At 38.7% G+C, this 13,831-nt stretch overlaps 3 protein-coding genes across 3 annotated transcripts; 2 read left to right on the forward strand and 1 right to left on the reverse strand.

The window, feature by feature from the left end:
• Positions 1 to 1,699: 1,699 nt before the first annotated feature.
• Positions 1,700 to 3,118, forward strand: LOC131002627 (serine carboxypeptidase-like 48). Its single transcript, XM_057929087.1, has 3 exons — positions 1,700 to 1,846; positions 2,378 to 2,600; positions 2,677 to 3,118. The coding sequence occupies exons 1-3, from the start codon at positions 1,700 to 1,702 to the stop codon at positions 2,925 to 2,927; spliced, it is 621 nt and encodes a 206-aa protein (XP_057785070.1). The 3' UTR covers positions 2,928 to 3,118.
• A 1,900-nt stretch (positions 3,119 to 5,018) lies between these two features.
• On the reverse strand, positions 5,019 to 8,603 carry LOC131002636 (protein trichome birefringence-like 3). Its single transcript, XM_057929104.1, has 5 exons — positions 8,350 to 8,603; positions 8,002 to 8,239; positions 5,650 to 5,821; positions 5,364 to 5,563; positions 5,019 to 5,298 (listed from the first exon to the last, which is right to left on the reverse strand). The coding sequence occupies exons 1-5, from the start codon at positions 8,492 to 8,494 to the stop codon at positions 5,136 to 5,138; spliced, it is 918 nt and encodes a 305-aa protein (XP_057785087.1). The 5' UTR covers positions 8,495 to 8,603; the 3' UTR covers positions 5,019 to 5,135.
• A 1,351-nt stretch (positions 8,604 to 9,954) lies between these two features.
• Positions 9,955 to 12,072, forward strand: LOC131002621 (bifunctional monothiol glutaredoxin-S16, chloroplastic). The gene is made up of 2 exons (XM_057929082.1): positions 9,955 to 10,498; positions 11,403 to 12,072. The coding sequence occupies exons 1-2, from the start codon at positions 10,112 to 10,114 to the stop codon at positions 11,901 to 11,903; spliced, it is 888 nt and encodes a 295-aa protein (XP_057785065.1). The 5' UTR covers positions 9,955 to 10,111; the 3' UTR covers positions 11,904 to 12,072.
• Positions 12,073 to 13,831: the final 1,759 nt, after the last annotated feature.

Here is a 13,831-nt window from a genome sequence, read left to right on the forward strand (position 1 = left end):
CGCGTGTGCTCGTGGAGATGAATGTTGCCTCTGATATTCCAGAATTTTTGGATGTGAAATGTGGTGATGATATCTATGAAATTGAATTTGGCTATGAGAATTTACCGTATTTTTGTGAGATTTGCTCCGTGGTGGGCCATGCTGTTGATGATTGCAGGAAAAATCGCTCTGAAACTGAACCTTCCTCTCCGGTCAACCAGAGAAAGAATCAGAATTTCAAAGGCAAGAGGAGATCTGTTGATTCTTGGCGGCCAATTCCCAAAGCCGTCGATGAGAATCTCCATGAGGAGACTCCTCATAGCGCTGATTGTCCTAATGAAACTGGGGAAGACTTGAACGTGGCTCCGGATCTTGGCGTCGCGACATCAAATTCCTTTGCTATTCTTGAGACTGAGGATCCTATAGACAATGGAAAAGGAATGAATTTTCAAGAGGGGGTGGTGGAAGATGTGGATGAGGAGGAAGACACGGGATCTCCAACTATGGGCTCTGCGCAATCTGATAGGATTCCTCCTCTGCAGAATGATTCGGACTTGACTTCTCCAGCTCCGAGTTGTAGTGTGGTGACTCCTGAGAAGGAGTTGCCAGTGGATCCTCCCATAACTCGCGGACGAGGGCGACCGAAGGGAGCTAAAAAGAATGGGAAGGTTCCTGATTCCTCTATCAAGCACCGCCTCCGACGTATTATAGAGCATGGCCATGCACTAAAAGCTGGCCGGGCTACTGGTGTCTTGCAGGAGGCCGTACTTAACTCTTCGGTGCCGGTGGAGTTCTTGAATAAAGTACAACATGCTCAATCTGGAGGAGCAATTCTGCAAAACTTTGTGATTCACTCCTCTTTCGATGCTGCCCGAGCTATGTCGGCGGTAGCCAAAAAGAAGAAATGGGGTGATATGCTGGATGATGAAGATGTTGGGGACGAGGATGCTTTCCTCTAGCGCCTCGTCTCCTCTGGCGCCTCGACTCCTCTGGCGCCTCGACTCCTCTGGCGCCTTCACTCCTCTGGCGCCTTCACTCCTCTGGCGCCTTGACTCCGCTGGTGCCTCGACTCCTCTGGCGCCTCGACTCCTCTGGCGCATCGACTCCTCTGGCGCCTTCACTCCTCTGGCGCCTCGACTCCTCTGGCGCCTCGACTCTTCTGGCACCTCGTCTCCTCTGGAGCCTCGACTCCTCTGGAGCCTCGACTCCTCGGGCGCCTTGACTCCTCTGGCGACTTGACTCCTCTGGCGCCTCGTATCCTCAGGCGCATTCTCTCATCTGGCACCTGGACTCCTCTGGCGCCTCGACTCCTCTGACGCCTCGACTCCTCTGGCGCCTGCGGTCCCGTCTTTTGTTCGTTCTTGTTTTTTCCTTCTCCTTACGCTTGGTTTTTTTGTCTTCTTCTTGTTTTGGTTTTTTCGGACTCTCCTTGTTTGCGCCTGTGCTCTCAAGGGTTTTTGCTTTTCTTCAATAAAATTTCTATTCCAGCCTCTCTCATTCTCTTCTCTCTCTCCACTCTCTTTCTCTCTCTTCTCCACGGTACTCCCTTCCCCCTTCTCTCTCTCTCTCTCCCTCCCTCCCTCCCTTCGAGCTCAGATCGCCGCGGTCGCGAGTTTTCTTCACTACGGCAGCGGCGTAAACCGAAGAATTTCGCCTTCTTTCCCTAAGAACTTGATGGAAGTTTATAGAATCCTGATCGGGCAAATTGGAATCGACGACGATGGCGCGGCTCTCTGCCAGCCAATCTAAATCGCAGGAGATCCTGGAAACATCCGCGGCGATGTCGGAGAGCGGAGAAAAATTACCGGATGCAGATCCGCCGAAATCGAGCGGCGGCGGTGGCGGCGAGGAGGCTCTGTCGTCGAGGGCATCGCTGAAGTAGCAGATTGGAATCGACGACGACGGCGCGGCTCTCTGCTAGCCAATCTAAATCGGAGGAGATCGTGGAAACATCCGCGACGATGTCGGAGCGCGGAGGAAGAACTGGCGACGCTCATCCCTGCGCCGCCTCCGCTGGAGAAGAACTGGCGACGCTCGAAGAAAGAATAGAACATCCCAGCAGGCCTGAGCACTTCCTAGGTCAACAACGACTGATTCAGTAGCAAAGGCGGCGGTGCCGCGGGATCCTCCTATGAGCAGCACCGAATTCGAGAAATGAAAGTCTTCACCGGCGTCCAGATTTGGTATTGATGGTTTCTCAAATTCATGTCCAGATTCAAATCAAAGTCGAATCGCTAGCTTCAGATTTAAATCAAAGTTGATCGATTTGCTTCAATGGAGATGTGTTTCTGATCTGAATGGGGATGATTTTTTCCGTTGGCATAGAGCTCGTCGATTGATGAGATTTGGAGGTCATTGGTGAAGGAGATTTGGAGGTTAATTTTGGAGTATATTGTAGAAATCGAAGCATTGTGTGATTCAAATTTCAAAACCCCTCAGATCAGTGAGAGACGCTCTTGGTGTCGGAGACATAGACTTCGTGTCTTGTAGCTCCACGGTGTACGAGGCTATGGTGACGGACTGGATGAGGAATCTTGAAGTAGGAATCCCTGCAATGCTGGAGGATGGAATCAAGCTGCTGGTGTATGCAGGAGAGTATGATCTCATCTGCAATTGGCTAGGTAAGGATTCTTACATTTCGCCTTTATTCTTAAACACATAAACAACTGAAAAACACACTTGATTTGACATGGATAGGGAACTCGAGATGGGTGCATGCCATGGAATGGTCTGGACAGAAGAAGTTTGCAGCAGCTGCCACTGCGTCTTTCTCTGTAGACGGGGCTGAGGCCGGGCAGCAGAAGGGCTACGGGCCTCTTACGTTCCTCAAGGTGCACGATGCGGGCCACATGGTTCCGATGGATCAACCAAAAGCATCGGTGGAAATGCTGAGGAGGTGGATGCAGTGGAAATTAACACAAGCAGATAATCATCTTGCTCCAATGTAAATACACTTACTGAAGCAGGAGCTGTTTATGTATACATATATACAGAAGAAACATAGAGAGACTGTTTTTCCAAAACAGATCAAATGCTGATATGGTTTTCTACAAAAAAATCATTTTTTTACCTGTATTGGAAGTGTTGCAAGGCCTTCTGTGATTTGTTGTAATGAAGGTTTATTGATTTATGTTTGAAATAGCTGTTTATTGGTTTCTTGTTGGATAATCTAGTAAGGACATATCCCAACTCTTGACATGGCAATAATGTAGAGAGTAGTTTTGCACAAGAAAATTTAAAGGAAAAATAATCTATGTATTTGAGAAGGTTAACATGCAATTATATAAGATCAACAGAAATAATATACTACAAGATTGCACTGCAGGTTGAATTATTACTCTTATGTGATAGAATCAAATGAATTTGAAATGAAACATTTTTATAGTACTACAATCTGAAATTCTGAAAAAAATCATATGCACAGAATAAAATTGAAGTTAATGTACTTAATTAAACGGGTTTCAGATACTGTAATTGATCGTTGGATCAAAATGAATATCAAACCTTTTAGTCATGAATAAAAATTACTCCCTTCATCCACGAAAGAATTTCATATTTGGACTATTGGATTTCCGTTTTTTTTTTTAAGATGAATAATTTTGTTCGTGCTCCAGAGAGGGAGCAAATAATTTTTTTAATGTTCTTAAATTCACAACCAAATTTATGAATTCACAATTTAATGTTCCTGAATTCACGACCACATTTATGAATTCACAACTAGATTTAAGAATACATTTATGAATTGACAACCAGGTCGATGAATTCACAACTTAATATTCTTGAATTCACAACTTAATATTCTTGAATTTACAACCAAATCTATAAATTCACAATCAAAATAAATTACAGTTTTAATTGTGAATTCAAGCTTTAAAAACTCAAATTCACAACCAAAATAAATTCTAGTTGTGAATTAAATTCAGGTTGTGAATTCGACTGATTGTGAATTCACAACCAACATAAATCTGATTGTGAATTAAATTTTGGTTGTGAATTCGTTTGGTTGTGAATTTACAACCAAATAATTCTAGTTGTGAATTAAATTTTGGTTGTGAATTCGATTGATTGTGAATTAAATTTTGGCTGTGAATTCGACTAGTTGTGAATTCACAAACAAAAAATTCTAGTTGTGAATTCGTCTGGTTGTGAATTCTCAATTCACACTGGTTGTGAATTGCGGGATTTTTTAAAGGGGTGATGTAAAGTGGACATTTTTTTAATTTTTAATGTGAAGGGTATTTTGGTAACAGTGGACATTTTTTAAGTTTTTTATTTTAGTGGACATTTTTTATTTTTACAATATGAAAGTGGTCATTTTAAAAATTCACTATTTTATATATTATATAGATTAGTTAATAATAGGTTGATAAATTCAAAGTTATGTTATACTCCCTCCGTCTCACAAAAACATGAACGTTTTTCCATTTTGGGGTGTCTCACAAAAACATGAACATTTTTATTTTAGTACATCATGGCCCACCACTACTTTTCTTTAATTAATTTATTACTCTCGCAACACCTTTTAAAGTGGAACCCATTTTCCACTTACTTTAACTCTCAACTAACATTTCTTAAAACCCGTGCATTTCTCTTTGTTCATGTTTTTGTGAGACGGAGGGAGTATATAAAATTAATTTTTTTTAAATTAAGAATAGTTCATAATATTATAATAAAATTTATTTTTATAAACAATATTATTAAAATAATAAATAATAATGAGACACGGTAGCACATTCTGGGACACTAGATCTCGTTCAGGTAGGTAGGGGGTGTTTGGCAAAATTTATTTTGTAGAGATTATAAGCTCCGACAATTTATAGTATATGTTGGAAATAAAAAAAACTATAGTAATATCATTTAATAAAATGATTATTGTTTATAAAATTATGAATAAATCAGTTGTGGTTGAGAGCTAAGCCTCGGAGTTGTTTGTCCTAATGTTGAGTTCCAATTCAAGACGGGCACACAACTGAGTTAAAAAGTTAAAAGATGTTTTCTTTTACAATTATAAGTTGATTAGTGACTTATTTTGTCAAAAAAAAAATAAGAGTTTATAAACTTTTAAATTATAAAGTGTTTTTTTGAAACAATTATAAAGTGTTTTAAAGAGCTTATAATTAAGTTCAACCAACCACACCCCTTAATTAGGCCTAAATTCACCTGTGGTGTGAAGGAGACATGGTTGTGAAGAACACTCGTGTTTTGGAGGGATTAACGTTTGAATCCACCCAATTTGCCCATGTTCTGAGCCCTAACGTGTAGGAAACGTGTGTTTCCAACTCTTCGTACCCTTCTGCTCCGTTCGCAAACGAACCCCATCTGCGCATAAGATTGCATATGAGAGAAAGAGAGGAAGAGAGGTTGTAAATTTGTAATAATATTACAATGTCTTAGTTTTGAGGCCACTCATCCACCAAACATAAGTGTTGAAGACGAGGATGTCGACGCCTAACCAGTGTTTGGCATGCTTTTCAACTGAATCAACCTTCAAAATCCTCTGCTTTGGATCTGCTATTATATGAATATCTGTGTTGGATTCTACGAGGAAAGGAGCCCAATAGAACTCCACCGTGGCATCGTATTCCTGAACAAAAAGAAAAATGTAAAATTAATGCACACAAACACAATTCTTTTCTTGCAGATGATGTCTGAAGTTTACTTCGAAATCACCTTAGCTCTGAAAACAGAATGCAAACGACCTCGTTTCATCGACTTCTTCCCTTTCGGTATCACAGAATCAACGAGGCAAACGAAGGATTGCCATTGCCCTCTCTGCAGTGAATCCCCTACAAACATTAGCCTCTTCCCTTTAAGTTTCCGCAGCACCATTCTTGGATCAAACCTATAAATCAAATTTTATATGATACATTTGTTTTTTCGAATGAACTCTAGTTTCAAAAATACCGAAAATTTGGTATGCCATGTTTATAGTATCAGGGAAAATATCAAATTTTTTAATATACTATAATTTGCGGTAAGGTAACGGCGTGCTACACCTTTATCGTACCAAACCATGGACCGTTTGTCGTATATATATACTCATAATCAGTGGTGGAGCCGGATTTTTAGTTTGGGACTGTCCAATTTTTTTTTCTTTCAATAATATTAATAATTAAATTCAAAGTTAAATTAAATTAATAATAACTACTTATAATGTCATTGAAACTATATTTTCAACTGTCTTTCAAGTTCATACACAACAATTTGAAAAAATTAAGATGGATAAAATTTTACAAAATGAAATAGCTTTCAATATAAAATTTAAAAAATAAATCTTTGGCTCCAATCATGACATGCATAAATTAATTATGTGTTCATTTCATGAAAACATCGGTTCAACTCTAAAACTTGCATATCAATCACAGTGTAAAATAAGTCAACTTAATAACAACGGAGATAAAAATGATATATTTTTATTTTTATAATATATTTATAAAATTACGAAAATATGCCTACTCCTTTTGAAAATCTCAGGGGGTCATAAAAATGATATATTTTTATTTTTATAATATATTTATAAAATTACGAAAATATGCCTACTCCTTTTGAAAATCTTAGGGGGTCCGGTGACCCTTGCCCATGCTCATAATTACACATTAAATACCAGTAATTTTGGTATACCATGAAAATGATATCGATAAATACAGCAATACCGAAAAGATGGTACATATTTGTATTTGATATACTTCGTACCGAAATTTTGGCATACCAATCTATAGATTTAGAGGATTTTTTAGGACAGTAACTTATGAGCCTGTTCGGATGCCCTGATATCAGCCCATATAAAATTAAGTCCACGTTCGGTTAATTATATTATTTCCAGCCCATATAAAATTAAGTCCACGTTCGGTTAATTATATTATTTCCAATACTTAATCCCTGATATTATCTCTGATGAATTATCTCACGTTTTCAAGTCGGAGCTCTACCCCTGCGACATAATTCATCCGGAGCAAGAATAATTTTTTAATACCATTTTATCCTTTACTTTTTCTGTAAATTCCAAATTTGCCACCGATCAAACTTCAGGAAATCAAATGTCGCTGACACTTTTTTTTCTTCTTGTTTCAGTCTAATTCTTCTCCCATTCTCATTCTGTATCTTATGGCATTTTGCTTACTTTTTGACTTTTTAATATTTTTAAAAATTCACATTCCAATATTTGTATATGATTCCATTATTAATATATAATAAATAAGATCTAAAACTCCCCTAAAAAAAGGTCTAAAACAAAAATTGTAGTGATTATTCATTATTGAACAAAATTTTTAAACCAGCATTCATTAGGCATCTTTTAAAAACAATATTTTGAGGGGTATATTAGTAAATGTGCATTAACTTAATATATTATATAATCTCACAAGCCAAACATGCTTTCAATTATATAAAAATTAACAACTAAACCGAACAGGTTTTGATTAGCCAAGATTCAATCTTGACTTATCACATATTATATCTCAGTACTATTTTGTCCAAGAAACCGAACACCACCTAGGTAGATTTGGAAATTAGGACAAAAAATTTTTTCCTTGTAAAAATAGGACATTAATTAATGAGCATTGCACCCGCATGACATTTCTCTGCCCAATATCGAATTTTCGGACTTACCCGCACGGACCAACACATGACATCCTATCTGGAGCCCTAAAAATGACGTGCTTGCTACATAATCAACCCCTCCGTGCGGGTTGTCACGTGCTTGGTTCGTGCAGGTAAACCCAAAAATTGAATTATAGGCCAAGAAATGTCCTGCAGCTGCAACACTTATTAATTAGAGTCCTATTTTTACAAATTCAAAAAAAATTGTCATAATTTCCAAATTGACATAAGTTATTGTCCTAAAACACTGTCTGACTCCCAATCTGTAGTATACTAAAATGTTCTTCGGTAAAATATCAATATGAGATTTTTGATACTGAAGGCTTTGTTACGATGTACTACAATACCAATTTTGACACTATATATTGCATCGACCCCACCCTTAATTCGGATGAGATCTTCTATTCCAAAATGGTATATTACCTCGGCAGCCTGCAGCCGTCGGGCGGCCACTCCCAGTACATATAATCCGAATCCGGCCTACCGCTCCTAACGCAAGCGACCTGCCGGTCCAAAAATCGACATGTTTGGTCCGAATACAGGGGCTCGATGGAGCGATTGAACGCCCATTTCCCATGATGCAGGCTGCATTGATCAGGATCAAAATCGAACAATTCATCACCTTCGTAACTCAAGCCATTGACATCCACTAATTTCTCAACTGCGAAGGGCATGTAGATTGTGATTAAAACATCAACGAAACAAACTATACTATGATGTAATAACTCTCAACCACTTCGATATGTTGAGGTGAAAACAGATTTTTCTCACCAGCGTTACTTCTAGCGCAGGGCTTCAACCTGAAAATGGCTCTTGAAGATAGAGAACCTAATCTTTCAGTGTACAAGAGCGCGACGAAAGCCAAGATTGCGATGGTGAGTATGGAAAATGGCAGATTTCCTTTGAAATTGGCCATTGCAGAACAAGTTGTGTAGTGATGAAATGTTGTTTGAAGAGATATTTTTATGTGAAGTTGATTAGAAGTGAAGCCAAAGGCATAGTTGATTAGTTTCTTGAGATTAATTAATGAATCAAATATTGCAAGATTTTAAGAGTTCTTTTGTGTGCAAACAGGGGCTACTTGGTTGGTCCAACTACTGATAGAGACACGGAAATATTTGGGATCCTTGCCAGTTCACATGACTTGCACTTAAAGTAACAATATTGATTTGGTGTATTCTTCTTTCAAATTAGTTGAATTTATTGTCAAATTGCTCGACATAAATAGGATTGGATAATGGGAAGATAAATCCTAATGAGAAGAAAATGATATTGATATCATAGTTGTTTGCCAGTTTTGTTCAAATTGGTAGATTACATAAAATTAAAACCCATCGATTGGATCAATTGATTGCCAAGTTTTTTGTAACTTTGCATGATAAATTTTTTTGAATCGACCCTTCAACTTCTACAGGAATTTTCTATTGTTGGATGACAATAGTGTGGGAGGAAGTTGAGATGTCATTTATCATTAGAATATCCAAGTTTAATAGTAATACTATAATGGTTATATATAGCCTTAACTTTAATTTATTTTTGATATAATTTAAATTTTAAGAAATTATTTAATTATGGTCATGATTACACTTAATATATTATACACGTGAATGAGATTTTTAACGATAGGTAGCTCTATCATCATCGGACCACCGACGTGGTCAGAATCATGCCTAAAAGTTAGTGTAAGTGAGCCAATTTTCAAGTTTAATTTTGACCACATCGGTGATCGATGATGATAGACTACCTACTGTTGGAAACCATTCAATGTAAAATAATTACGATTGATCATTATTTTAGGTGTAATTTTTAATAAAGAACAATTATAATTTTGGTATGATTATAGTCATAATTAAATAATTTCTTAAAATTGAGGCTATGCAAACAATAAATCAAATTTGAGGCTATAAACTAAAATCCGTTGAAATTCAAGTTATAAACTATAATTAACCCCTCCCCAAAAAAGTAATCTACTACACAACTGGTTAGGTGAAAGCATGAAATGTCTACATGACTTATACGCCTGACGTATTTAAAAGGATGAAGTTAGATGTTTAGGTCGCTTAGTTAGTACTGATGACATCAATTTATCTCTTCATCTTTATCGTTATGATATTAATTCGATAAAAAATGATAATTATGTGAGAAGTTATAACAATTGAAAGTTCATATAATTAGAAGTATATATTTTAATTTATATACAAATTCAGAATAGAGTGAAAATTTGTTTATTTAATTGCAATTATTGAAAAAAATAAAATAAATCAATTTTTGCGTTAATACTTATTAGCCAGTTCTGTCTTATGGGCCTAAATAGCGAGGTGTAAGTGTTACTAGTGCAAAGAAAAGGCCCATGATTCAGCGCAATCCATGCAACACTAATGCAATTTTAGGAAAATAAGAGTCACTTTTTGTAATTTTCGACTTTAGAAATCACTGCACAATACCGGATAACTAAACACCGGAGAAAAGCGACAGCACTTCGCCTGATATATCGGAGACTAGACTTCATCTGTAAATCAGAACGCTCGCAAAAATGGCTGCTTTAAACCTCTCATCTCCAACACACTCTCCTTACTCTCTTCGACTGCTTTCCAATTTTTCTAATTCCAGAAATGCCCCCGCTCTTTCTTTCAATTCCCTTCCCAACCCCACCGCTTTCTTCCACTCCGCATCCTTCAAGCACAGATCGCCGGCGAAGCGCCGCCGCCCCGGCCTCGTCGTCTCCGCGCTGCAGAAGTTGTCGGAGACTGAGTCGGTGACGGTTTCCTCCGATTCTGACGGAAACTTCCCGTCCGAGTCCGGTGTTTACGCCATTTACGACAGCGGCGGCGACCTTCAGTTCGTCGGGATAACGCGAAATCTCGCCGTCAGCGTTCTCGCTCACAAAAAGTCCTTGCCAGAGCTTTGTTGCGCCGTGAAGGTATCGTGTTTTGTACGTAGTTAATTTTGCGAGAACGCATATTGAAGGATGAAGAATCTGTACTTCTGTATAAAGCTTAATTGAGAGGGATATTGCTTTATCGAGTAGGGATTAATCTTCAGCACTGAGTTTAGACCGTATATAGGTTTTTAATTTTATCACTTACCGATTTATAGCTGTTATAGTGTATTTACGTGGATGAAATCACCATTCCAATTCTAAGTTTTTCCCCCTCTATTTTTACTTCAACTTTTCATTGGAAATCAATACGCGGAGAAGGTTTCATATTATATTTACTCGCTTAAAATTTGTTAGTGATATGTGGTTGACAATCGGCTTGTCCTTGAAAACTAGCTGTACCGACTAAACTTTGATAGAAATATAGCACTGGAAAGTAGAAACACTGTTTGATTTTCTGTTTTATTGTTTCAAATTCGATCATGCTTTATTTGAAGTCCCTTGATGGCTTGATTGATTGAATTTAAGCTTACTAACAGTGTCATTGAGCTCAATGATATTGTCAATCAAAATTAAATTGAAATTCAAGACTATGAACATACATACAGTGAAGAGATTGAACACTGTTTGATTTGCTGTTTTATTTATTTTTTTCTGTTTGGGAACCTATTACTCTAATGGTAAGAATAGCTATTACTTAACTATATCATTCCACGCAGAGATTGCTTACTGACACACTTTCTGATATGTAGCTTATAGCAGCTCTATTGTTTGAGATATATCAGTGAGCACTTGCAAACTGTGGGCTTGAAATATTTGGACAAGATTCTGATTACAAATAGCGACATATGCACCATTTTATTGATCTCTCTAGGTTTTGTTTCACTATGGGTAATTTCCTGTTTATCATTTACCATTTCAAAATCGGTGGATTGCCATTGTGTAGGTTGCAGTCGTAGAGGACCCCGATAAAACTGCTCTAACTGAAGCGTGGAAGACATGGTTGCAAGAACACATAGCAGCTACTGGGAAGGTTCCACCAGGGAATGAACCCGGGAATTCAACGTGGGTGAAAAGGGCTCCGAGAAAGAAGTCTGATCTGAGGTTAACACCAGGCCGCCATGTTCAACTGACAGTGCCTCTGGAGGATCTCGTTGACAGGCTAGTGAAAGAGAACAAAGTGGTGGCATTCATCAAGGGTTCAAGAAGTGCCCCATTGTGTGGCTTCTCACAGAGGGTCGTGGCGATTCTTGAAAATCAAGGGGTGGATTACGAGAGCGTTGATGTGCTTGATGAAGAGTATAACTTCGGTTTGAGGGAGACGTTGAAGAATTACAGTAACTGGCCTACATTCCCTCAGATTTTTGTTAATGGTGAATTGGTTGGGGGCTGTGATATACTGACCTCCATGTATGAGAAAGGTGAGCTTGCTGATATGTTCAAATAGAATGTAATCTTCATATTCTTTTTATCTTTTTTTAAGAGTTGATAGTGAATTATTTTGAATCCAGAGAGAGAAAGAGGCAAAGCTAGTTGTATTAAGTTAAGTGATGTTATGGGCTTGGTCCATTTGTTTCATGAATCAATGAAGAACAGGTTTCATGATATGGAAGAAATTGAATCGTGTATGAACTATTGTCCTGGCTAATTTTTTTATTAAATTTTAAATATTGGTAAGAACAGGGTTTAATATTGGGGTTAATAGCCAAAAAATACACCAAGTATCACCGAATTTGCAAATTGCACATGACCTTCAAAATTAGCCTCAGAATACATCACCTTTTAATTTAGTTGCAATTTGCACACGCGTTGACTATCACCTTAAGCGTAGTTGACGTGGCAGCCGAAAATTGCAGACGTGGACTAACCGCCGGGCATGTAAAACGACATCGTTTTGAACGTGTTTTTTTAATAATTTTTTTTTAAAAAGGGAACAGCCTTGTTCTCTATCAATCTCAATTCCAAATTTTTGCTCAATCTCAATCCCAACTTCCGCTCAATCTCAATCCTGGTCGCTGCAGCCGGCGGAGAGGTCGTCGTCCTGCCTTCCGGCGCCACTCTTCCCTCTCTTTGCGTGGTGTGTATGGGTCGGAGAAGGTCAGAGGTGGCGATGGGGTAAAAAGGGGGGAAATCCCCAGATCTGGCGGCGAGGAGGAAGAGGAACTGGGGTTTGGTGTTTGTTGTTGCGTGGTGTGTGTGGGTCGGAGAAGGTCAGAGGGGGTTTGGTATTGGCGGTGGAAAGACTCACGAGGGCCGCGATTTGGCGATCTAGGAGGCCCAGGGCCGCGATTTGGGGATCTGCAGCCATGGCGCTCCTGGCGGTGGAGGAGGATGAAGGCGGCAGCGTTGTTAGAGAGGATGGATTTGAGGGAGGCGGACAGAGAGGCAACTTGACAGAGGAAGACGGAGTAGGTGAGGCGGGGGAAGGTGGCGGCGTCGATGAGGAATGGGTGGTGGAGGTGGCGGTTGAGTGGAGGTGGAAGAGGGGAGGCAGCTGTTGAATGGCGCTGCTCCCGTCGCGAAAATGGCCGAGAGAGACATGAGTTCGACGGCGCTACTGTCACAGCGCCGCTGCTGCCGTGTTGATGTCGGAGAGGCGTTCCTCGCCGGAGAAGCAGGGGGTTGCTGCCGTGTTGATCTGGAAGGTGTCAGAGAGACATTTGCAAATTTTTTTTTTAGTAAATTCTTCAAAATATCAAAACGACGTCGTTTTGCCCACGTGGCTTGCCAGCGTGTAAAAAAAGCCACACAATATGCCAGGTAATGTCCACGTAATCACTGGTCAAACTTATTCCTCGCCGAAAATTTCGCCGTGTGCAAATTACAACAAAATTAAAAGGTGATGTATTCTGAGGCTAATTTTAATGGTCATGTGCAATTTGCAAATTTGGTGATAGTTCATGTATTTTTTGGCTATTAACCCTTAATATTATTACAAAATGGATGAACAAAGACGATATATAGTTAATAGTTTAGATGTCCCCTTGGGATGGCCTAGTGGTTGGGGTGATTGCCTGTCCTCCAAGAGGTCACAGGTTAGAGTACTCTCGGCCACAATAACCACTAGGTGGGGTGTGTGTGTGGTTTGTATTATTTATAATGTAATTTCATCCAAAAAAAAAAAAAAAATCAAAAGCATCTAAGTATGAAGTTAATTAAGTTATTTCTAATCGAAGTTTAAAGAATGATATTTTACATGTGAATAATGCTTGGTTTTTTGACTTTGTAATCTGAAGTTTTGTAAATGAAATTTGGTATTTTTTGTTGTTGTAAAAATGTACTTAATTTCATTACTTAGCTTCCAACCATTTTTTCTCCAGTTTAATACATTACTAGTACGTCCGCTCGTGCGATGCACGATCAATATTAAAATTA

Source organism: Salvia miltiorrhiza, unplaced genomic scaffold, assembly GCF_028751815.1.
Source record: "Salvia miltiorrhiza cultivar Shanhuang (shh) unplaced genomic scaffold, IMPLAD_Smil_shh fragScaff_scaffold_156_1, whole genome shotgun sequence".
NCBI lineage: Eukaryota > Viridiplantae > Streptophyta > Magnoliopsida > Lamiales > Lamiaceae > Salvia > Salvia miltiorrhiza.